This window comes from Nannobrachium achirus (assembly GCF_963921795.1).
Source record: "Nannobrachium achirus genome assembly, chromosome: 1".
In the NCBI taxonomy this organism is placed as follows: Eukaryota; Metazoa; Chordata; class Actinopteri; order Myctophiformes; family Myctophidae; genus Nannobrachium; species Nannobrachium achirus.
The window spans coordinates 57,454,224-57,477,769 of NC_137810.1; the positions used below are offsets into that span (position 1 = coordinate 57,454,224).

Sequence of the window (23,546 nt, forward strand, 5' to 3'; positions counted from 1 at the left end):
GGCTGTGGAGGTTCTTACACTTTTTCACGTCAATGACCCCCAAATTCATATGTAGGTCTATTTGTTTGTCAACAGACACCCATCAGAAAATATTTTGTTGTTATTTTTTTATTTCTTTTTTTCAAGATAAAAAAGATAAGATAGATTGTAGATCGTCTATTTTCAAATAGATGATGTAGACCTATATAAGATTAAAGACAAGTGGTTAAACCAGTGGTTCTAAAAAATGTCATGTCAAGGACCCCCGAATTGACACTTATTAGGGCCACAGACCCACATTTGAAAAGATATGCCAGGGCCCCCATAAGAGAGGATTACGGCTCCAACAGTGATTCTGATTCCCAACCATTTTAATTTCAAGAACCCCCAGTTTGACATGCATTAGGCTACGGACCCCCATATCATGTAATTTCTATCTGGGACTCCAAATACAGTAAAATCAATGTTAATTTAACTCTGAGAGTGTAGCCTACAAATGGAAACAAATGGTCCATTTGGTTCCATTTGTACACTCTCTGAGTTACATACCCATAAGGGTCCATTTGTTTCCTTACTATCATTTAGCTCCCCAAGGACCCCTGGGGGTCCCCGGACCTTTAAGAACCAATGGGTTAAACTGATTAAACCAGTTTTGCTGGGCTCCCCATGGAACCCACACTAGGACCCCCGGGGGTCCCCGGACCCCACTTTGAGAACCACTACGTTATGGAACTATGAGAAATGTGATTGGCCTATTCACCACGTGCTTCACGCACTCCCCGCCTCCCTTGTAAACAACCAACCACGTGACGAACCCCGGAAGTGTTGGGTGTAAGTAAATAAAGGAGAAGTTATTATCATTAACGTCGCATAGCCAGGCTTACTGTATTAACATTAGTTTTGATCATCAACGGACGCAGACGTGCTGTTCTGAAGAAGCAGTCATTTATCTACAAGTGTGCCATAATTTCTTACTTGTAATTTCGCACAGAAGATGAGCGAAGAAAGTAGCAGGAAGTTACAAATAGCAACAAGACAAAAGCTGAACAAATTCAACTCTTTGCGTGGTGAGTTCGTCTCAACTGACACGTTACTTATAATAATAGCGAAATGTGCATGATTCAATAACGCTATTGCTTGAGAGAGCTTTAATAACGTGTTGTAGGCTATGTCCATATTGACAATTTTAATACAACACCCAATGCATTCCGATAGTGGCTGTACAGTGTAGTACTCACATAATCAAATGTTTTACTTGAGTAAAAGTATCTGCAACTATATATAAATACTCTGTTACGTAAGTGAAAGTCCGGAATTCAAAATGTATTTGAGTAAAAGTACAAAACTATTGGCATCATGTACATAAAGTAGGCTTACTAGGCTACCAAAAGTAAATGTACTCATTACGCAGAATGTCCCATTTCATGTTTTCAAATGTACAGTATAAAAATCTATTGAAAATAGCCAATATATATATAGCCTATATATATAGGGCTGGAGTGGTTAATTAATCTATGTTTTGTAATTATAATCTAAACCTACTAAAGTAACTAGTAACTCAACTTTTCAAATAATTGTAGTGGAGTAAAAGTACAATATTATGTAGTGGAGAAGAAGTAAACATATTGGAAATTGGAAATGCTCAACTAAAGTACAAATACCTAAAAATTGTACTGTAGTTACTTTACACCACTGCTTGTGTGTGCTATTCACCCAGGGTTAGCTCAGCCTCATCTCATCTGTTCAATGATTTTGTAAATAATAGGAAGTGTTATTTGCAAAATACACGTTTTCTTTCAGAACTTTCAAATGTATTTATTAGTTTGCATGCAGAATGGCCATTTTCATAATCGTGTTATTGGATTCATTGTAGTAATGAATCCAATTAGTAGTATATTAGTAATGTATGAATGTGCTAATCACTTTGGGTTTGATTTGGATTACTTGTTGTGCTGCTGGGGAGTATAATAATCAGGTTAATTATCAATGAATGCATATTTTGTATTAATTATCTAAATCTGCAAAGTAACTCATAGCTAAAGCTGTCAAAAAATTGTATTGAAGTGTAATATTTAGTTGAGTGCACACACAGCACTCAACTCTTTCGTTACATTCCAATGATTCCATCAAGTAAAGCTGATGTCATGTTTTCGTCCATGAAGGTAAAGAGGTGCCTCCTGGAGAGTTCTGGGATGTGGTGGTTGTAACTGCTGTGGACGAGAGCCAGAGAGATGCATACACGCTGCAGATCAGTGAGAAGATTGCAAGAAAAGAGCTACCTCTTGGAATTCAGTTTAAAGTCTTCTCAGATCCACCTGGATTCAAAGTAGGTGAGTGTATCTGGATCGGTCACCAAACGTGAGACCCTTGACAGCCATTGTTGCGTTATTGTACAGTGAGTGTGACCTTGTGTGATCTTGTTCTCAAGGCAACGGAGGCTCAACACTATATGCATTGCAACAACTGGATGACATCTATGGGAAGACCCTGAGCAGATTCAGAGTCATCTTGATCCATGCAGGTATTGTATTTAACCCATTTAACCCAACCTGATAAATACCTCAAATATTCTTCTAAATCCTAATGGTTTTCAGAAAAAACGAACTGTATGTTTCTTTGTCTGTGATACTCAAAGTTTTTATTGTCAAGGACCCCTAGAATTATATGTATTTGACCGTTTACCCCATCTCAAAATATTCTGTTCCAGGGACCCCCCAGAAGCAAAGGTTTTAGTTATAAATGTTCGCTTTAAAATAATATATATTCAAAGATTTCCCCAAAAAATCATGTTTAAAAAAAAATAGCAGATCTACAAGCTCATATTGCGGCACTCTGTGCTGCACTATGAGCTTGTATATCTACCATTTTTGAATAGCCAAAGTATAAAAAATAATGGTTGAAGTGGTTATGGTCTTTATGGATAAATGTTGTCTACCAGTGCATTCAGGACTATTTTCTCTCAGACTGGGAATCTCATTGTGTCTTAGGAGGGTTTAGCCAGCGTTTGCCCAATGCCAGTGCCCTGGGGAAAATCTTCACCGCTCTCCCGCTGGGCGACCCCCTCTACCACATGCTGGAGCTCAAGTTGGCCATGTATGTGGATTTCCCGTCCCAAATGAAGCCCGGTGTGCTGGTGACGTGTGCAGATGACATCGAGATCTACAGCGTCGCGGGCGGCGAGAGCGTCAGGTTTGACAAACCCGGCTTCACGGCTTTGGCTCACCCCTCTCCACTCTCCATAGGAACCACCCATGGGGTGTTTGTGTTGGACGATCACGAAGAGCGAGGCTCCTCGGAAATGGAGTACACTTCCTGCCTTCACTTCCTGCACAAGCCGAGCATCGGCGAGATGCGAGATAGTGGCGCCGTTTGCAAGCCACATGGCGGTTGTGTGTCTTTAACTGATGCTGAATTTGTCTACACAGACAGTACATATTATGTGGACTATTTAACTGCAGTGGCTCTGGTCGCTCTATTAAAAGAGGTCGGGCCATTGCAGTGCGAGATAGATGCATATGGGGACTTTCTCCAGGCACTGGGCCCTAAGGCCACCATGGCATACACAAACAACACTGCCAACGTCGCCAAACAAGAGGGCAGCCTGGTGGAGATCCGCCAGAGAATTTTCAATCAACTCAGGGGAACTGCCCTGAACGTCATTCTCCTCAACAACTCCAAATTCTATCATATTGGAACCACCGCCGAATATCTCTATCACCTCACAGAGGACCCCGTGCTGAGAAGAGAACTGGGCCTCATTTCCTCTGCCTTTAGCGTGTACGATGAGAATGCAGTTCAGAAGGGTTCTGTTTGCTGCGTCATGCACAGCGTTCTGGATCCCAGCTGTTCCGTGACTCCTCGCTCGGTCATTGAATACTGCAGACTGGGAGCGGGAGCGTCCGTAGGCTCGGGGTCTATTCTCAGCGGGTGCTGGGTAAGCCCTGGGCTCTCTGTACCCGATGGAGTCTTCATGCACTCACTCTGCGTAAACCACCAGCGCCAAACTGGGTTCGTAACCGTCGCCTTCGGCATCGACGACGACCTGAAGCTAAGCGTGGCGGCCCCTGCCTATATGGACGGACTGAAGCTTTTTGGGGTCAGTCTGATGGAGTGTCTACCCTATTGGAATCTGGGTAGTGAAGCTGTCCGTTTCTCTGGCGATAAGTCCAATTGTAGTTTGTGGAACGTCTGTCTGTTTCCCGTATGCCCTGACCTGCAGAGCTCATTCTCCAGGTCTTTAGAGATGGTGCAGGCAGTCCTGGATGGCTCAACACTCACTCTACCCATGGACGCTAAGCTGGTATCCATGCAGGAAGCTTTGCACTGTAAGAACCTGGATGAGATGCTGGAGTTTAGGAAAGGACTTTACAAAGACATCATGCAGGGAAAATGCTAGCCTAGCTGGAGCTAGACTTCATCCCCACACATAGCTGCATTGTATATAGGCTGGCCCCAGGCTAGGAAAATGCAGCCATTGACTGATGTGGCCATGTTCAGTTACAATCATGTTTTTATTTCTGTTATTGTAAGAATTAAATAGAATCAAATGGACCAGTAAGGCTTTCATCAATAATTTTTATGATAGTTATGAAAAAGTAGAAGAATTTGGGGTATGGGGTTAGGGAAATGACATGTACTGTATGTATGTTGTTTACTAAACATGGAAAATGGAAAAAAGTTTACAAGTGTTTGAATTAGTTAATTCTGTGCTTGTGAGTTTACTCTTTTCATTGACTTGTCTTGTAACTTTCTTCTAAAGTAAATTAGCTGCACTTAGTCGTCCTAAGTATCCTTTTTATTTATAGGATATCGTCACTGTCGGGCAGAAACCTCGTATCTCCAAGTTTCACATTTGTGTGTTTTTTCGCGAAGTAAAGCTCTGCTTCATCAGACAAGGCCGTCGCACAAAAGTAGTGAAAACAGCAGATCTACAAGCACACAACGCCTCGCACCGCGAGGCGTTGTGTGCTTGTAGATCGGCTGTTTTCACTTCTTTAAATCATTTTTAAAATGATAAATACAAAACAAACGGTTTTGGACATACAAGGTTTCCACCCGACGACGACGATATGCTTTTCCCACTTCATACACAACAGTTTGTCCATTTAAGCGATGTCCCGCTTGTTGCATTCTGGACTGCAGGAAGAACACTTGAAAGTGCAGCATCAGATCCATAATGCAAGCAGTGGCCTATCATCAGCAGACCAACAATAACCAGATTAGACTTCATGGATCACTGGCCCCTCCCTCTGGACTGCAGCAAGTTAGTATGTGAACGCACACAGACAGACATCTCCGTCAACAGGACTCTAAATGCTCCAGATTCTAGAGCACTAGGCTAACGCTTTGCACTGAACCTGAGAGTGTAAACATGGATAAATTAACAGTGAGGATTTTACTGTGTGGTACTGTGATTCAAATGGAGCTTTTCAGGTTATTTCACTGTCCTACTACACTGTACTGTAATATATATATATATATATGCAGACTTTGTTTCATCATGAGTGTGAAATGGCTGAATTGCTGTGACAGGGCTGTGGACACGCGTAAGGCAATGATAACCTGCAGTTTTGCAGGAGTCAGTGGCTAGACTGGCTACACTCTCTCTCTCTCTCTCTCTCTCTCTCTCTCTCTCTCAGACACACACTCAAACTCGGTTGCATACAAAGGGAGATCAGTTGTCATAGTTGTCAGGCATTCCACTCAAAGATGTTTATTTTTAGCCTCGGCACTGATCCCCCCCACTTTATCTGGCCCAACAGTATTGTGGCAGAGGGGGAGAGATTGTATTACCGCTTTACTCTGGTTAACAAAACTATACAACACATACAGAAAGAGAAGGACTCTCTCAATGGGGAATTACAAATCGAGGCCAACTCAGACATGTACAGGTAATGGTTCAGCGTCAGTGTGGTTAAGCGGTCTAGATTTCTCTTTGGCTAAATCTCAGGGGCTGTTGGCCAAGTTTGAGTAGAATTGGGTTCACTTTCTGTGATCATCATTCGCTTAAATGCGTGCTGATTCTTTTAACAAGGCTGGCATAAATATTATAGTCACTCATTCAGGAGTACCGGTTAAATACAGCACTGAAGTTTTACCGTCTACACTACTGGTTATCTTTAAATAAAATGTGTCTGAAGCTCAAAATGTACCATGGCTGCATGTAATCTGGCACCATATTATATATGAATAGTATTGACAATGTGTTTATGGCTAACACTTATAATGTGGGATGATCTGCGAAGACGAATGGAAGAAGAAAGTGAGTGAATCATACTCTGTGATCATCGAGAAGCTAGAAGATGACCTCCGCATTGAGGAGAACAAGCTGGCGGAGCTCAGACATGCTTTCAGGTGAGACTACAAGCATCTTTTTCAACCATCATTAAGCCATCTTACCCAAAATAAGTAAGGCGAGTAATAACTCACGTTATTTTATTTCTGAGCAAGGAGAGCTTTGAATGCAGCAGCAGACGGATGTTAATGCAAACAGAAGATGTTGATTTTATTCTTTCTCTGGCTCAGCTCTGATGAAGCCTTCCAGAAGGTGAACTTGAGCTACCGGACAGAGAGTGGGCTGTCCTTGTTGCATCTATGCTGTGTGTGTGGAGGTATGCACGGGTGATGATCTCCTATTAATAACCCCTTACCAAAACATCACAGTGGGTGGAAGGATTAGATTGACTCTGTTGTCCACTGCAGTGAAAATGTTTGCCTTTAGCTTTTCGACCCGCAATTATTATTGAAATACAAAAGTACACTCCATACAACAAAACAAATCCAGCGGTGCACTGGGAAAAGCTGCATTGAGAGAATTGTCATAGTGCAGTGTCTTTTGCATTTGCTGCTTTTATTCTTCAGTGAAGTGCTAAACATATTGTATTTAGGGTTGCACAGACCAGGCCTATTTCTTGTACAGATATGCTATTAGCTCTTGTGACTGTGCCCTCTGCTGGATGGTGGCAGCTCAAACAGTGACTTAGAACAGTGGTTCTCAACCTTCTCGACCCAGGGGGGTCCCCAAATTATTGTGGGGGGTCTCCCCAGATGATTAGCTTAATGTCACATTGTTTCCTCACTCACCAGTAAATAAACCAACTTAAAGTTTAAGTGTATAGAGGATGTCTGCCCTACGTCTAAAATGACAAATTAAACATTGGCAAAATTGTCAAATAGGCCTATTAGAGGCAGACATTGTGATAAATGTAGATCTGCTATTTTCACGATAGAACCGTGTTATACAAATGTAATGGCTCAACTCATAGTGCCTGTCAGGGTGGGGGGGGTGGGTTCCCCAGGTAAAATATGATTATTTTGGGGGTCGCAGAACCACTGAAGGTAATTATTATGTGCACAAAGTAGACATTGAATTGTGGCCTGCCAATCACTCTCCAAACAAATGTATAAATTCTGGCCAGCTTACTCTTTGCTTTACTCCAGTGGTTCTCCGCGACGTTGTGAGCATGTAGATCGGCTTTTTTCACAATTTCTGCTTCTAATATTTGACAATTTGGCGAATGTTTAATTTGTCATTTTATAGGTATATTCACAAAGTCCTTAAATTGTCACTTTAGAAATGTGCAGATACCCTCTTGTTTATACACTTATACTTTATGGTGGTTTGTTTACTGTTGAGTGAGAAAACAATGTTGCACATTAAGTTAATCATCTGGGGACCACGCAAAATAATTTGGGGACCCCCTGGGGGTCCCGAGCCACAGCTTAAGAACCACTGCTCTACTCCATGGCTTTAGGTCCCTGTTACACACACACTAGTCTCGCGTAGCCAGACAACTATTCCACAATCTCCGAATGTATGCCGGGAGCATTTGACAAAATCGCGGAGGCAACAGTCTGGCCACGCGAGACTACACACACACTAGTCTGTTGTTGCTATGCTGTGTTGACATAAAGCCTATTATTTTTCATTAAACATGTCATCATGTTACGTCTAATGCTGCCCGGTGGTACAATGCATCATATGTTCTTGTGCAGCCAACAAGTCTCACATTCGGAGTCTAATGCTGAAAGGCTTGCGTCCGTCCAGACTGAGCAGGAATGGCTTCACTGCTCTTCACCTGGCAGCCTATAAGGTGAAGAGAACACTAAAACAGGGGTCTTCAACGTTTTCAGGCCAGGGACCCCTTAGTTCAGAGAGAGATGAAGCAGGGACCCCCACTACGTATTGTATAAAATTGTGTTGCACAAGAAAGATTTTCATGGATTTCTTAGACTTGTTTGAAAGCACTGTCTGGAGTAATGTGTATTTTCAAACATTTAACAACTTGAACCATCAAATACTTTAGTCTGCTCTTCTTTGACAAAAATAGCTGATCTACAAGCTTACAACGCCTCGCAACGCGAGGCGTTGTAAGCTTGTAGATCTGCTATTTTTGGGTAATGTTTGGGTAATGTTCCACTCAGAATAGGGATGCTAGGGTTCAATTGGTTAATGTAAAAAACATGATCTTATCACACAGATTTGGAGGACCCCCTATAGTAACTCTGAGGACCCCCTAGGGGTCCCGGACCCCCTGTTGAAGACCCTTGCTTTAAAACTATGTTTGTTTGTTTCCTTAAAATTAACATCTTCCATCAATCTCCATGTATGGGGTGCTCTGGGATGGTGTGATTTGTCATCTGAAGACCTTCCTAACTTTTGCCACATGGTGGAGTGCAAGCTGCACAAAAGTACCAAAAGAGTTGTGAACACACTTTATACATGGTGCATTTTGGGTATGGGAACATTTGCCAGTCATTGTATTATAAGGAATGTCACGAATTGCTGCATATGGTAATATTACCATAGGCCTAATTAATCCTGATAATGTAGGTATCAGGTAGGGCTGTCACAATTATTACATAATCGTCTAATCGTGATTATTTGACATTATCGCAATTATCGTCATAATCGTGAATGTTGAAAAATGTCCGAAATAGTGGAAATAGCAGATCTACAAGCTCACACTTGTAGATCGGCTATTTCCACTATCAAAGTTATTTTTTAAGTAGTAAGTTGTCAAATATGTCAGTAATATCTTTGTATATTTAGGTTATGTGTCATATTTACCATGTACAACTTCAAAGCCTAAAAGCCAAACAGAAATGTAATTATCAACGACAAAAACACAATTAAATCGTTAATCGCCAATTATTTGAGTGACAATTAATCGTCATGTAAAATGTCATATCGTGACAGCCCTAGTATCAGGGTGACTGGAGGACGAAGGTGAACAAGACATTCACAGTAAAAAAAAACTGGGTGTTCATTTAACACAGTGTGTAAAAATATATAGCTTGTCTTTACACCTTTATGGGTCCATTTCCACACGCAGAGTTAAATGACCCAATACGGGTGTTTTCAATGAATCATAACGTGGTTAAAATGGAGTTTGAAGTTACAGTGGGTTTTTATAGGAAGGGGGCATGTCTGATAAAATGAATATCATTCAAAAGTAAAACTACTGTTAAACATCTGCATTACTTAATTTACAAGTAGTCTACACACAATTAGAGAAGGTAGAAGAAATGTAATGTGATCAACGTTTGCCTGTTATCTCTCCTTAGGTACCACATCAATACAGCATGGAATTGTGGGCAAAATCTTTATCCAGCGATAACAAAATATTCTACGTTTTGGGTCTGAGAGAGGCAAAATCTCATCAAATGGTGGCTCGTGGCCAGGGACGTGCTGGCCATTGGGAAAAGCGGGACAACTCCCGAACGGCCGGTTCATTCCCGGCCGATCCAGGCCGGCCATTAGGAAAAAAAGCTGGGCGCCCAACAAAGTAAATCGTCACTGTCGGGCAGAAACCTCGTATCTCCAAGTTTCAAATTTGTAATTTTTTTTCGCAAAGCAAAGCCCTGCTTCATCATACAAGGCCGTTGCACAAAAGTAGTGAAAACAGCAGATCTACAAGCACACAGTGTGCTTGTAGATCGTCTGTTTTCACTAGTTTAAATCATTTTTTAAATGATAAATACAAAACAAACGGTTTTGGACATACAAGGTTTCCACCCGACAACGACAAAATATAACTCATGTAAATTGGCCCACTGGCTTGACACTTGTCATGCAACTTAGAGATATAGAGAGAGATCTCTCTCTATAGCGTGCAATGAGGGCCTCTCCAACTCTTTTTCCCGGGCTGAATCGGGCCCAACACGTCCCTGCTCGTGGCTCAAATGCCAAATAAATAGTGGGCCTTGAAGAGGGTTGAAAACCACTGGGTTAAAATCAAATCTGTGTTTTAATCCCATGTCCCTCAGGACAACGCTGAGCTCCTGACAGCGCTGCTTCATGGAGGTTCCGACATCCAACAGGTGGGCTATGGTGCCCTCACTGCCCTGCACATATCTACTGTGGCTGGGCACCTCGAGGTGAGAACTGACCCTGCTTAAAACCAGTGGTGTAAAGTAACTAAGTACTGTGCTCAGGGGCGTCACACCAAATTCTGGGCCCTGGGTACAAGGATTCACTGCGGGCCCCCCCATGAATGTTAACAATTGAAAAATAGCAGATATACAAGCTCACAGCGCGGCACCGAGTGCCGCGCTGCGAGCTTGTAGATCTGCTATTTTTGAAAAATTGTGAAAATGTGTGCAAGAAACCTATGTTTCCTTGTCAGTGGTGCTCAAGCGTTTTCATGTTAAGGACCCCCAAGATGATATGTATTTGGCCACGGACCCCCATCTCAAAATATTTAGTTCCAGGGACCCCCCAAGAGCAAAATTTGAGTTACAAATGTCCGCTTAAAAAATACATATATTCAAAGATTTGTACACATTTTCATGACTTTTCAAAAATAGCAGATCTACAAGCTCGCAGCGCTGCACTCGGTGCCGCGCTGTGAGCTTGTATATCTGCTATTTTTCAATAGTTGCTAGGGGCCTAGGGCCCCTCCACCTTGGGCCCTAGTAACTCAGTCCCACTGTCCTCCCCCTTGTGACGCCCCTGACTGTGCTTATGTACATACTTTACTTGAGTATTTCCAATTTCCAATACTTTTACTTCTACTCCACCACATCCCGGAACCAAATATTGTACTTTTACTCCACTGCATTTATTTGAAAACGTTAATTACTAGTTACTTTGCGGATATAAATTATAATATTATTATAAAACATACATAAACCAATTTAGCCCTATTTTATACCGTGGCTATTTGAAAATAGCCGATCTACAAGTTTGTAGATCTGCTATTTTCAAATATTTTGTACTTTTACTTTTGGTACTTTAAGTACATTTTGATGGCAACACTTTCATGTACTCAAGTACATTTTTTAATTTGTAACAGAGTACTTCTACATTGTACTTCTACAGAGTACTTCTACATTGCAGTATTCATACTTTTACTCAAGTAAAACATGTGAGTACTTTTTTTACCCTGCTTAAGGGTGCCCTCACACCAAAATACCTAGAGTGGAATCCGCCAATGCATTTCAATGAGAATGGAGCGTTTTTCTTTTTGCAGAAATCCTCTTCTGGCAAAAAAAAAACGCTCCATTCTCATTGAAATGCATTGGCGGATTCCACTCTAGGTATTTTGGTGTGAGGGCACCCTAAAACAAGAATCTGATTCACAATCAGTTTTATCCAACATATATTATACACTCAACATGTGAACAGGGTTTTGTTCATGTATAGGGGTCGGTATAATGGACAGATTTCAAAAATCACTGATGGACTTTTTATATTACGGTTTGTTTCTGTCAGGGTTCAAGTGGAAATGTGTCTCTTCTGAAATCTGAAATAAAGCATGATAAACATGAGCAGAAGGCCTGCTCCTGTTGAGTAGGGCTGTCACAATTATTACATAATCGTCTAATCGTGATTTTTGGACATAATCGTGATTATTTTTCATAATCATCATAATCGTTTCCATGTTGAAAAATGTTCATATATTTAAATAAAAGGTCAAAAATAGTGGAAATAGCAGCTCTACAAGCTCACAACGCGTCGCATCGCGACACGTTGTGAGCTTGTAGATCGGCTATTTCCACTATCCATCGCGACGCGTTGTGAGCTTGTAGATCTGCTATTTCCACTATCAATGTTCTTTTTTAAGTATAACGTTGTCAAATATGTCAGTAATGATGTGTCATATATCTACCACGTGCAACTTAAAAGCAGAAATGTAATTGTCAACGACAAAAACACAATTAAATCGTTAATCGCAATTGTTTGAGTGACAAATAATTGTCATGTAAAATGTCATAATCGTGACAGCCCTACTGTTGAGATCAAAGATGTCTTACTAAGGATGTTCGTGTGATCACTGCAATACATTTTGTTTGCAGATAAACGAATGAACAGCATAAAAAGCTTGATATAATCTGTCCTTTGTTCAGGCAGTGGATATACTCCTACAACACGGAGCTTATGTCAATGTCCAGGATGCTGTGTTCTTCACCCCACTGCATATTGCTGCTTACTACGGCCATGAGCAGGTACTGACATACACCCGACGTCCACCTATAGTGTTACTATGACTATCACCTACACCTGATATTTACCTAGTCAGATAACATACTTCTCATTTGTTACTAATTCGTCATAGCACTGTAATAGAATACGTTCAGATGGTAACAAATGGATCACGTTTCCTTTGAATCTATATCTAAAGTACTTATATGTACTTCCATATATGAGCATAAAGGGACAAGGACTCAGTAAATGACAGAACTCCATATTTGGGCATGGCTGACATCATTGCGACCGTCAGGGAGCAGTTTACTATGAAAACCTCCACCGGCCGTCCGTCGGTCGGTCACACGTCACACGTCACACCTTTGCCCTGCTCATATCTCCGCATCAGTATGACATCACACCACATGTGTACACAAACCTTTGTGTACGTTGCTGTGGCAACAGTCTGTTGTTGCTGGTTTGTTAGTGTACGTTAGCAACCACCTTAGCAACCATGGTTTTACCCTAGCAACCAACTGTTTACCCTAGCAACCAACTGTTTACCATAGCAACCATGTTTTTTTACCCTAGCAACCAACTGTTTACCATAGCAACCAGATACGCAGAGCAGGGATCTCCATATATGGGCATAAACAGGTGACATCACACTGATGTCAGATACTCAGAGCAGGGATTTCTCCATAATATATGGGCATAAAAGGGATTCTGTTAGGGATCTCCATATATGGGCATAAAAGGGATTCTGTTAGGGATCTCCATATATGGGCATATAAGGGATTCTGTTAGGGATCTCCATATATGGGCATAAAAGGGATTCTGTTAGGGATCTCCATATATGGGCATGAAAGGGATTCTGTTAGGGATCTCCATATATGGGCATAAAAGGGATTCTGTTAGGGATCTCCATATATGGGCATAAAAGGGATTCTGTTAGGGATCTCCATATATGGGCATAAAAGGGATTCTGTTAGCTGTTAGTGATCTCCATATATGGGCATAAAAGGGATGCTGTTAGGGATCTCCATATATGGGCATAAAAGGGATTCTGTTAGGGATCTCCATATATGGGCATAAAAGGGATTGTATCCCAGATGATGCCCTGTTAGGAGATCCACACTAACAGAATCCATATATGGTCCTACCGACAGCTGCTATAAGCCAACCCTGGCGATAAGGTCTGAGTCGAAGAAATGCTTCTTTCCTGGCAAGAATTGCCCCTTTATACTGTAGGGCTCGTTTGTGTATTGTATGACATCACGCCACATCATCGGCTGAGGACTGTGTGATGTCATCATATCTCCATATATGGAGACATAAGTTGCTCATGCCCAAATATGGGCTGGTGAGGTCAGACTTAGTGTGATGCGTAGGTTATCTCCATATATGGAGATTCAACTTCAATGAGTAACCATGGCAAACTGTCAACTGCCCGTATGTTCTTGATAATTGGTAAAACAAATTTTTTTGGCCTATTTGTCGTTGGTCGCTTATCTCCCGATTAGGGAGTCTTACTGGTAGTAAATACATAATGATGACGTGAGCTTTGAATCAGCTTGGCTTAAAACCAGACTGCACAGTGTGAATGACAGTCTGGTTGAGAGACATCGATGAGCCATTACCTATAGAGGGGCTGTTCCAACAGAGATCGTAAGGTAACACATAATTACATTCTTGGACCTTTGCAGCCAGTGCATAGCAGCAGCTTTGACCATGGACCCACTGTTCCCGCCAACCAGCCAGCAGCAAGGAAACTCAGAGGAATCAAGACCTTACAGTCGTCAACAGTCTACCAAGACTTTAACACCGCCGGAAGTAAAGAGACGCCGTCGTCTGACCGACACGGGAAAGAAAACTCACATCTGTAAACAATGTGACAAGAGTTTCAGTTACATTTCTCTCTTGAAGAGGCACCAGCGTGTCCACACTGGAGAAAGACCTTTCTATTGTACATAGACTCAAGCAATCTGAGCAAACACTTGCGTATCCACACTGGAGAAAAACCTTTCGTAAACAGTGTGCCAAGAGTTTCAGTCGGTTAGATCACCTGAAAAGACACCAGCTTGGCCACACAGTGGACCTGGTGTGCTGAAAGTTCATCTTCGCTCCAATTAGCGCCTGCATCTTGGAGGCTAACCTTTCCAGTGATAAAATGACTACCAAGGTAATCAATAAAGTCAACCAACAAATTTGTTTCTTGCAAAGAGTTGCCCCGCTGATCAATACTAAATCTCGAAAGACCCTAGGAGGTGCTCTTATTGGGCCCCTCATTGATTATAGAGTCCTTGTCTGGTATCGCGATGCCCCAGCTGCCTTAAAGTTAAAGCTCCAAACATCCCAGAACAAACTAATAAGGGTCGTGCTTGGTCTTCCTTCTCAGGCCCACCGATCATCACCACGAAGGCGTGGGGTGGCTCAAAGTAGCTGACAGAGTACAGCATCTTGCAATGGGCCTGGTGTACAAGATACACTACACCTCCAAGATACCCATGTACCTGACAAACTACTTCCTGAAGGTCAAGGATGTTCACAATCACAACACCAGAGTCATCAACGTAGATTTAACACTAAACAAGGCTCTAATTAGTTATGTGGAACGCCCTTCCGCAAGCCTTGAAGGAGAGCAAATCCCTAGCCTCCTTCAAAATCGGTATGAAAAGTCACCTTCAGGCGGCTGCTCACATGACTTGTAAATAGACTAAGCCCCCATGCTCCCACCCCCCCCTTTTTTCTGCCTTTGTATTCGATGTTATGCTTTTTCTGCTTTTGAAATTGATATTATCCTAGATAAATGACTATGTTCTATCCGTCTGTCTTTCAATGTTATATGAGATACTTAAAGTGGGGTTCCTGTGGAAATAAGCCCTAGTGCTTTCTAGGATCTCCTTTTAGTTGACCTTGTACCAGTGATTTGTACTGTCATGTCATTGAGAAATCAAGGGTTCCCTACGTCTGTGTGTCTGCACTGACGTCATCCAATGGGAAAACCCTTGACAAAAAAAGTATGGTGACGTCATCCAATACGGAAATCTAAGGATTTTCTACAGAACGGTTAAAAGGATCAAAGCGGGCGCTAATCTCTAGTATTGACAATTTGGCCAATCTCCGGACTCTGAAGCGTGGCCTACATCTGGCCTAGATATGGACTAAATCTGGCCTAGATATGGACTACATCTGGCCTAGATATGGACTACATCTGGCCTAGATATGGACTACATCTGGCCTAGATATGGACTACATCTGGCCTAGATATGGACTACATCTGGCCTAGATATGGACTACATCTTGGCACAAACGGCTCAAAGTTTGTTCCACACCCCGGGGTACCATTGGCCAAGCTTCGCAGGAAGCGCTTTGATGTCGCCAACCAATCTCATCAAGGACGAGGACACACGAAACTAGACCAGGTCAACCTGGTTGTGCCAGACCCCCTGTCTGTCATCATCATTTATGACATCATGCCTTTTGTAGGCATGTCATCATCATGTCATCATCATATATACCCTTTATATAGAAAACCCGGACAGACAGACCGACATTTGCTTATGTAGGCCTACCCATTTCATGGGTCTGGCAATAAGAAGAAGGGACGCTTAATGAAACTAGACAGACACAGTTGGAAATTGCAAGTGTGGTTGCCGTGACTCGAGTCAAACTCGCAAATGAATTCCGTCTTAACATTTGAATTTTCCCATTTCAAGTCAATGGGGAAAATGAATTCACTAATAAATTAATGGCCAGATATGGAGATCTCTGTGTCAATCCATATCCCTTTTATGCCCATATATGGAGATCCCTGATGTCATCCATATTAAGCCCCTATCTTGGAATGATAGGGGCATGGACTGTGTCAGTCTCATGTGGTTTATGATGTCAGACATCTATGATGTCAGTCATCTCCATATTTGGGAAAAGTTACATTTTTAATTAAAGTCAATGGAGAAAATCTATTCATGAATAAATGTACGTATCTCTTAGCAAATTGCACCCCTGTGTGTCCCGATGAAGTCGGTCAATTTGACCTAGAGACTATACTGCACATAGACGTGCAAGCTACGATGCACACACACACACACACACACACACACACCGGGACCCCCCCAAAATAATTTGGGGACCCCTGACCTAAGCTATCCACAATGCTATGTCATTAAGCAGGAAGAGAAAAATACTAATCAGAAAAACACTTTTAATAAAATCTTTAAGAAAATATAGATACTGTATGTACAGTATGTCAAAAACCTGAATTTACTTTACTTATTTACTGAATTTAAATGACTCTTACTCATTGTCCAAATGAAAAGTAACGAAGTACAAGTATTTACTATTTAAATTACTCAAAAGTAAGAGTAAAAGTAAAGCATAAAAAAAATACTCTTGACTAATTACTTGAGTACTTTTACTTGAGTATTTTCCACCTCTACTTATAAATATGTCCCCATCGTCATTCATTCAACTTCAGTCATCTCTCTCTCTCCCTCTCTCTCTCTCTCTCTCTCTCTCTCTCTCTCTCCCTCTCTCTCTCAGGTGACCAGGCTGCTATTGAAGTTTGGGGCAGATGTGAACGTGACTGGTGAGGTGGGTGACAGGCCGTTACACCTGGCTGCTGCCAAGGGCTTCCTGGGAATTGTCAAAATGCTGATGGCAGACGGGAGCAAGACCGATGGTGAGTGGTTTGAATTCACAAACAAAACAAACAGTGTTGTGTTTTAAGTCCCAAGTTCAAGAATCCATTGGATGTTTGGCTGAGAGAAAGGAAAGAAATCTGAATTAAGATAAATATATATTAGATAGATAGATAGATATAGAGAGAGATATTATATAGATATATATCGTCGTTGTCGGGTGAAAAACTTGTATGTCCAAAACCGTTCGTTTTGCATTTGCCATTTTAAAAATGATTTAAACTAGTGAAATCAGCCGATCTACAAGCACACAACGCCTCGCAGTGCGAGGCGTTGTGTGCTTGTAGATCTGCTGTTTTCACTACTTTTGTGCGATGGCCTTGTATGATGAAGCAGGGCTTTACTTTGCGAAAGAACGGACAAATTTGAAACTTGGAGATACAAGGTTTCCACCCGGCGACGACGATATATATAAATTGCGGGTAATGGAATGAGACTCGGAGACCAGCTAGGAGTAGGCTATGAGGCGGAGAGTGTCGTGAACTCATTTGAGTCATAAGTGACAAAGTGACACATACAATTAGCTCACAGCAACATTTTGCCTGTCCTTTAGAACAGTGATTCTCAACCTTTTCAGGCTGCGACCCCCAAAATAATCATGTGTCAACTGGGGACCCCCACCCTGACAAGCACTTGGAATTGTAGGAGTTGGCATTACATTAGTTTGACTCCATCTGTTCCATTGTGAAAATAGCAGCAGTTCTGCTTCCAAGGGGTCCCTAGATAAAAGTTAGATAATTAATCCACCATTGTTACATCTACAAGTAAATAGTACTATAGAATGTAGCGGTGGCTATTTTGATTTTGGTTTCATTGTTATCTCTATGCTACACTAAAAGTAATTGTTCTTAGTTGGTGGTCCGGTGTCAATGCCCGCTCCGCAGCCATTGGACATTGGCTGTTTGTTTTTTGGTTATTTCCCTTCTATTCTTTAAGTGTATAGAGTACTATAGAGGGTATCTGCACATTTCTAAAGTGACAATTTAAGGACTTTTTAATACCTAAAATGACAAATTAAACATTTGCAAAATTGTCAAATATTAGAGGCAGGAATTGTGAAAATAGCCGATCTACATGCTCACAACGCCTCGTAGATCTGCTCTTTTCACAATAGAACCGTGTTATACAAAATGTAATTCCTCAACTCTTAGTGCTCATCAGGGTGGGGGGGGGTCCCCAGTTAAAATATGATTATTTTGGGGGTCGCGGCCTGAAAAGGTTGCGACCCACTAGTTTAACCCCTTTAGAACGGGTACACATTTTGTGTATCATTATTTTATGCTTTAACTATTGAAAAATAGCAGATATACAAGCTCACAGCGCGGCACCGAGTGCCGCGCTGCGAGCTCGTAGATCTGCTATTTTTTAAAAGTCGTGAACATTAGAATTTTGACCCGATTCTATAAGTGTCTTTTGAATCCTTCTAATTCTAGGCCTAAATGGGTTAAACGAACAGAAAGTATTGGTACATTAAGCGATGTTTGTACTCGTCCCTCTAGTCAATGCCCAGGACAACGAGGACCATGTTCCTCTGCACTTCAGTGCCCGGTTCGGTCATCACGAGGTGGTCCGCTTTCTCCTGCAGGGCAACAACTGGCATGTCCAGCCTCACTCTGTCAATATCTATGGAGACACTCCGCTACATCTGTATGTATTTCATATTTTCATAACATGACTGAGCGTAGGGCTGTCACGATTATGACATTTTACATGACGATTAATTTTCTCTCAAATAATTGCGATTGGCGATTTAATTGTGTTTTTGTCGTTGACAATTACATTTCTGTTTGGCTTTTAGGCTTTGAAGTTACACATGGTAGATATGACACATACTGTAAGCTAAATATACAAAGAAATTACTGACATATTTGACAACTTTATACAGTATTTTCTGGACTATAAGGCGCACCTGACTATAAGGCGCACTGTCAATGAATGGTCTATTTTCAAACTGTTTTCATATATAAGGCGCACCTGACTATAAGGCGCACATAATAGACGCTACCGTTGCGTTATGCATCAAACAGATGGAGCTGTGCTAAAGGGAATGTCAATGTCAATGAATGATCCATATATAAGGCGCACTGGACTATAAGGCGCACTGTAGTTTTTTGAGAAAATTAAAGGCTTTTAAGTGCGCCTTATAGTCCGGAAAATACGGTACTTAAAAAAGAACATTGATAGTGGAAATAGCCGATCTACAAGCTCACAACGCGTCGCGATGCGACGCGTTGAGAGCTTGTCGATCTGCTATTTCCACTATTTTTGACATGGAAACGATTATGACGATTATGAAAAATAATCACGATTATGTAAAATAATCACGATTAGACGATTATGTAATAATTGTGACAGCCCTAACTGAGCGCTGGGCAAATGAGTATAGCCCCTGGTGAGATGATATCACATTGATAGAGCTGTGTTTCTGTAGGGCCTGCTATAATGGCAAATTTGAGGCGGTGAAGGAGATTATTCAGCTTTCTGGCACAGACAGCCTATCAAAGGAGAACATATTCAGCGAAACAGCATTTCACAGGTATTTCTATTGAGATCTTTTTATGTAGCACAGATATGCATTTATTTTGAGACGTGCAGGATGGGTCTTCAACAGGGCGTCCAGGACCCCAAGGGGGGGTCCTAAGTTACTACAGGAGGTCCTCCAAATCTTGTGAGTGATAGAACGTTTTTTTCTCCTTTTTAATATTAACCACTTGAACCCTAGTTAAGCTAAAAATAGCAGATCGCACAGCGAGGCGTTGTGAGCTTGTAGATTGTCTATTTTCGGCAAAGAGGTTTGGTGCATAGGGGAAAAAGAGCAGACTAAGTACAAAGGGAAAGGTCAAGTTTATTAAGTATGGACGGTTCCATATTCCAATATCTGAAAACACAAATTGACATGAATCCAAAATACACTGATGATTGTGTTGTCAAACGATGAAACAATATGGAATCTATGATATGGTTGTGTGCTTCATCTCTCTCAACTAAGGGGTCCTTGGCTGAAAACGTTGAAGACCCCTGATGTACAGTATAACTCAAACAATGAAACAAGTAAATCAAAAATGTCGTCTGAGGTAGTGTGTGCATTTGTGTCTCACAGCGCCTGCACTTATGGTAAAAACCTGGAGATGGTTAAGTTCTTGTTGAAACAAAATGCCACGAGCATCAACCACCAAGGCAGGGATGGACATACAGGTGTGTATTGAACTTGTCTTGTAAATCACTGGTTCTCTGCGTAGGGTCCTTATTGCATTGTGACATTGTAGATCTGCTGCTTTCGAAACTTAAGTATTTTGAAAAACTCCAAATGTTTATAGAATAAAAATAATAATGTTACAACTATATATATATATATATTATATATAGCAACAACTAATGTGACACAGATGCTGTCCTGGCTTGAAAGGTATACGTATAACAACGTATAGGTGTAAAGGTCTAAATGGGTTACTGTAAGTGGTTAACTTGCATGGACACTATGTGACCAGTTATGATACCTGTGTCTCAGAGACGTGCAGAGAATGTTAGAGAGGCAGGAGCTTAAATTTCTAAAAGGTTTTTTTTTGGGGGGTGCAAATATTGAAAATAGCAGACCTCCAAGCTTACAACGCGCCACACTGCGACGGGTTGTGAGCTTGGAGGTCGGCTATTTTCAGTACTTGATAGCACACTGAACTAAGCATAATCAAGGCATTACTGGATTTCTACACAGAGAGGGCAATTCTTTCAACATAAGATGCTGAATTCAAGTACAAGAGAGTTTGGACAAGGCAATTCTCTTGAACGCTGCCGTCACCTATGGCATGGAAAGGGGCGGTGCATTTGCATTTCTTTCACCATAGCAAAAACTGCATTCATGGTCTGGAGAGCGGGCACTTTTTACAGACGGATAAAAGGACAGGGGCTCAAGCCCCCTTTGATGTCTATGTGTGCACGTGCCTGCAGGGGCGTCACACCAAATTCTGGGTCCTGGGTACAAGGATTCAGTGCGGGCCCCCCATCTATACTATAATTAAGCGAATGTCTGAGTGTCTGTCTGAGTGAGTGTCTGTCTGTCTCAGCGTTTCTCCTCGGTGGCTGGAGCAATTGATCTGAAATCGCATCACCATCAGCATATGAACACACCTGACATAACTGTGAAGCCCGTTTGTCACTTTCACGAATCGTATGCTGTATAATAGCATTTTTATGGTCTATCTATATCTATTTACAGTACCTTTTGTGACCACACATGTTAAGGGAGGGGCGCTGTTGTTCAGGCCATGCACAATCACACACAAACCCACACACACACACACACACACACGGGGGGGGTGTTCAGGCCATGCACACACACACACACACACACACACACACACACACACACACACACACACACACACACACACACACACACACACGGGGGGGGGGGGGAAGTGTGCAGGCGGGCGGGCGGGCGGGCGGGCGGGCGGGGGGAGTTCTGGCCCTGTTACAGATGTTGTCCAAAATCATGCAGATCGGTACACAGTATCTCTGTAGCCGTTAAATGGAACGGGTATTTCTTACATTGATGCCTCATATACTGTGTGCACAGTGCACATCCCATAATCCACACACTGCACATCATTTCGGAGCTCATATCTTTGAACGGGTAAGGGCTAGTGAATGTTAACTATTGAAAAATAGCAGATATACAAGCTCACAGCGCGGCACCGAGTGCCGCGCTGCGAGCTTGCATATCTGCTATTTTTTTTAAATCGTGAAAATGTGTGCAAGAAACCTATGTCAAGGACCCCCAAGATGATATGTATTTGGCCACGGACCCCGATCTCAAAATATTTAGTTCCAGGGACCCCCAGAAGCAAAATTTGAGTTCGAAATGTTCGCTTAAAAAATACATATATTCAAAGATTTTCACACATTTTCACAACTTTTCAAAAATAGCAGATCTACAAGCTCGCAGCGTGGCACTCGGTGCCGCGCTGTGAGCTTGTATATCTGCTATTTTTCAATAGATAAAGTTATTAGGGCCCCTCCACCTTGGGCCCCGGTAACTCAGTCCCACTTTCCTACCCCTTGTGACGCCCCTGCGTGCCTGCTGTGTCTAGGTCTCCACAGTGCCTGTTACCACGGTCACATCCGTCTGGTGCAGTTCCTGCTGGACAGCGGCGCAGACATGAACCTGGTGGCCTGCGACCCCAGCAGGTCCAGCGGGGAGAAGGACGAGCAGACCTGTCTGATGTGGGCCTACGAGAAAGGTCTGCTGGTCGTACTGTATGCCTTGCATGGTTCTCAACCAACCTTTTACTTTAATGCCAATACTTTTGTACTTTTACTCAAATAACATTTACTTTTACTCAAATAACATTTTGAACACAGAAGTATTTTTATATTGTGGTATTGCTACTATTACTTAAAGGAGTACTTCACCACTTTTCAACCTATCTTCATATAATTGGTCCTCACTAAAAAATAGCTTTTTTTTGTGGGCAGGTCAGAAACCCATTAGTGAGGACCTATTATATGAAGATGGGTTGAAAAGTGGCAAAGTCTTCCTTTAAGTAAAACATTTGAGTACCCTTTCCACCACTGTCAATTTGGATGTCCTTGAATGTTTGAGAATATCTGGGCTTACAGTACTGTAACAGTCAGACCTGCATATATAGGTAGGGCGGCAGGCTCAGGGGTAGAGAAACCGCCATTAGTACACAGAGGGTTCCCGAAGGGTTCCCATTTCGATCCCGGGCTCCCCCAGAGTTGGTGTTGAAGAGTGCTTGAGCAAGACTCTGAACCCCTAGTTGCTTCCGGTGAGCAGGTTGGTGCCTTGCATGGTTTCCTCCGCCATCAGTGTATGAATGTGTGTGTGAATGGGTGAATGTAATGCACAATCTCTGTAAAGCACCTTGGAAAAAAATGCACCATTTACTATATCTTGTGATGCCTCCTACCTTGTGTGTTATATCTCAGGCCATGATGCCATTGTCACTTTGCTGAAACACTACAAGCGACCCGACGACTCCCCCTGCAACGAGTACTCCCAGCCTGGAGGGGGTAAGTCTCCCTGCTGTCCTCATACTATGGATCAGTTGCCACTTAAACATGCGACAATCCATTTAATGAATGTGGACATGTACTCTACAGCATGTACTGTATGTAGGGCTGCAACTATACATTTATTTTCTTAGCGATTGGTCTATTGGTTAATATTTTGATTAATTGATTAATCAAAAAGCATGTTTTTTTTAATATTTTGTATCAACAAGAAAACATTATAATAGAATTTTTAGAATCAACTTAATCGTTTTTTCCTATTAAGGACAAATCCTATTAAGCCAAAAACAAAAGTTTAGAAAATAACAGATCTACAAGCTCACAATGCATCACAATGCGACCCACTGTGAGCTTTTATATAGCTCTTCCCTATTTTCTTTTTAAAACACTGGAAAGAAAAAATAAACTTAATTTAGGGATTTTTA

The 23,546-nt window shown here is 41.9% G+C and overlaps 2 protein-coding genes across 2 annotated transcripts in view; both read left to right on the top strand.

Annotated features, from left to right (window-relative positions):
- Window positions 1-840: 840 nt before the first annotated feature.
- On the top strand, window positions 841-4,375 carry fpgt (fucose-1-phosphate guanylyltransferase; the record flags this gene model as incomplete). The annotated part of the gene is made up of 4 exons (XM_080730370.1): window positions 841-1,046; window positions 2,142-2,309; window positions 2,408-2,500; window positions 2,967-4,375. Exons 1-4 carry the CDS (start codon window positions 974-976, stop codon window positions 4,373-4,375), a joined length of 1,743 nt encoding a protein of 580 aa, XP_080586496.1. The 5' UTR covers window positions 841-973.
- A 1,455-nt stretch (window positions 4,376-5,830) lies between these two features.
- tnni3k (TNNI3 interacting kinase) overlaps window positions 5,831-23,546 on the top strand; it is a gene marked incomplete at both ends in the record, with an annotated part of 34,921 nt that continues 17,205 nt past the window's right edge. Inside the window, 12 exons of the mRNA XM_080722733.1 lie at window positions 5,831-5,870; window positions 6,225-6,333; window positions 6,505-6,590; window positions 7,975-8,072; window positions 10,249-10,359; window positions 12,331-12,429; window positions 16,934-17,072; window positions 18,591-18,738; window positions 19,523-19,627; window positions 20,192-20,286; window positions 22,179-22,328; window positions 23,038-23,121. Coding sequence (XP_080578859.1) covers window positions 5,831-5,870; window positions 6,225-6,333; window positions 6,505-6,590; window positions 7,975-8,072; window positions 10,249-10,359; window positions 12,331-12,429; window positions 16,934-17,072; window positions 18,591-18,738; window positions 19,523-19,627; window positions 20,192-20,286; window positions 22,179-22,328; window positions 23,038-23,121 — 1,264 coding nt within the window. The remainder of the gene's footprint in view (window positions 5,871-6,224; window positions 6,334-6,504; window positions 6,591-7,974; window positions 8,073-10,248; window positions 10,360-12,330; window positions 12,430-16,933; window positions 17,073-18,590; window positions 18,739-19,522; window positions 19,628-20,191; window positions 20,287-22,178; window positions 22,329-23,037; window positions 23,122-23,546) is intronic.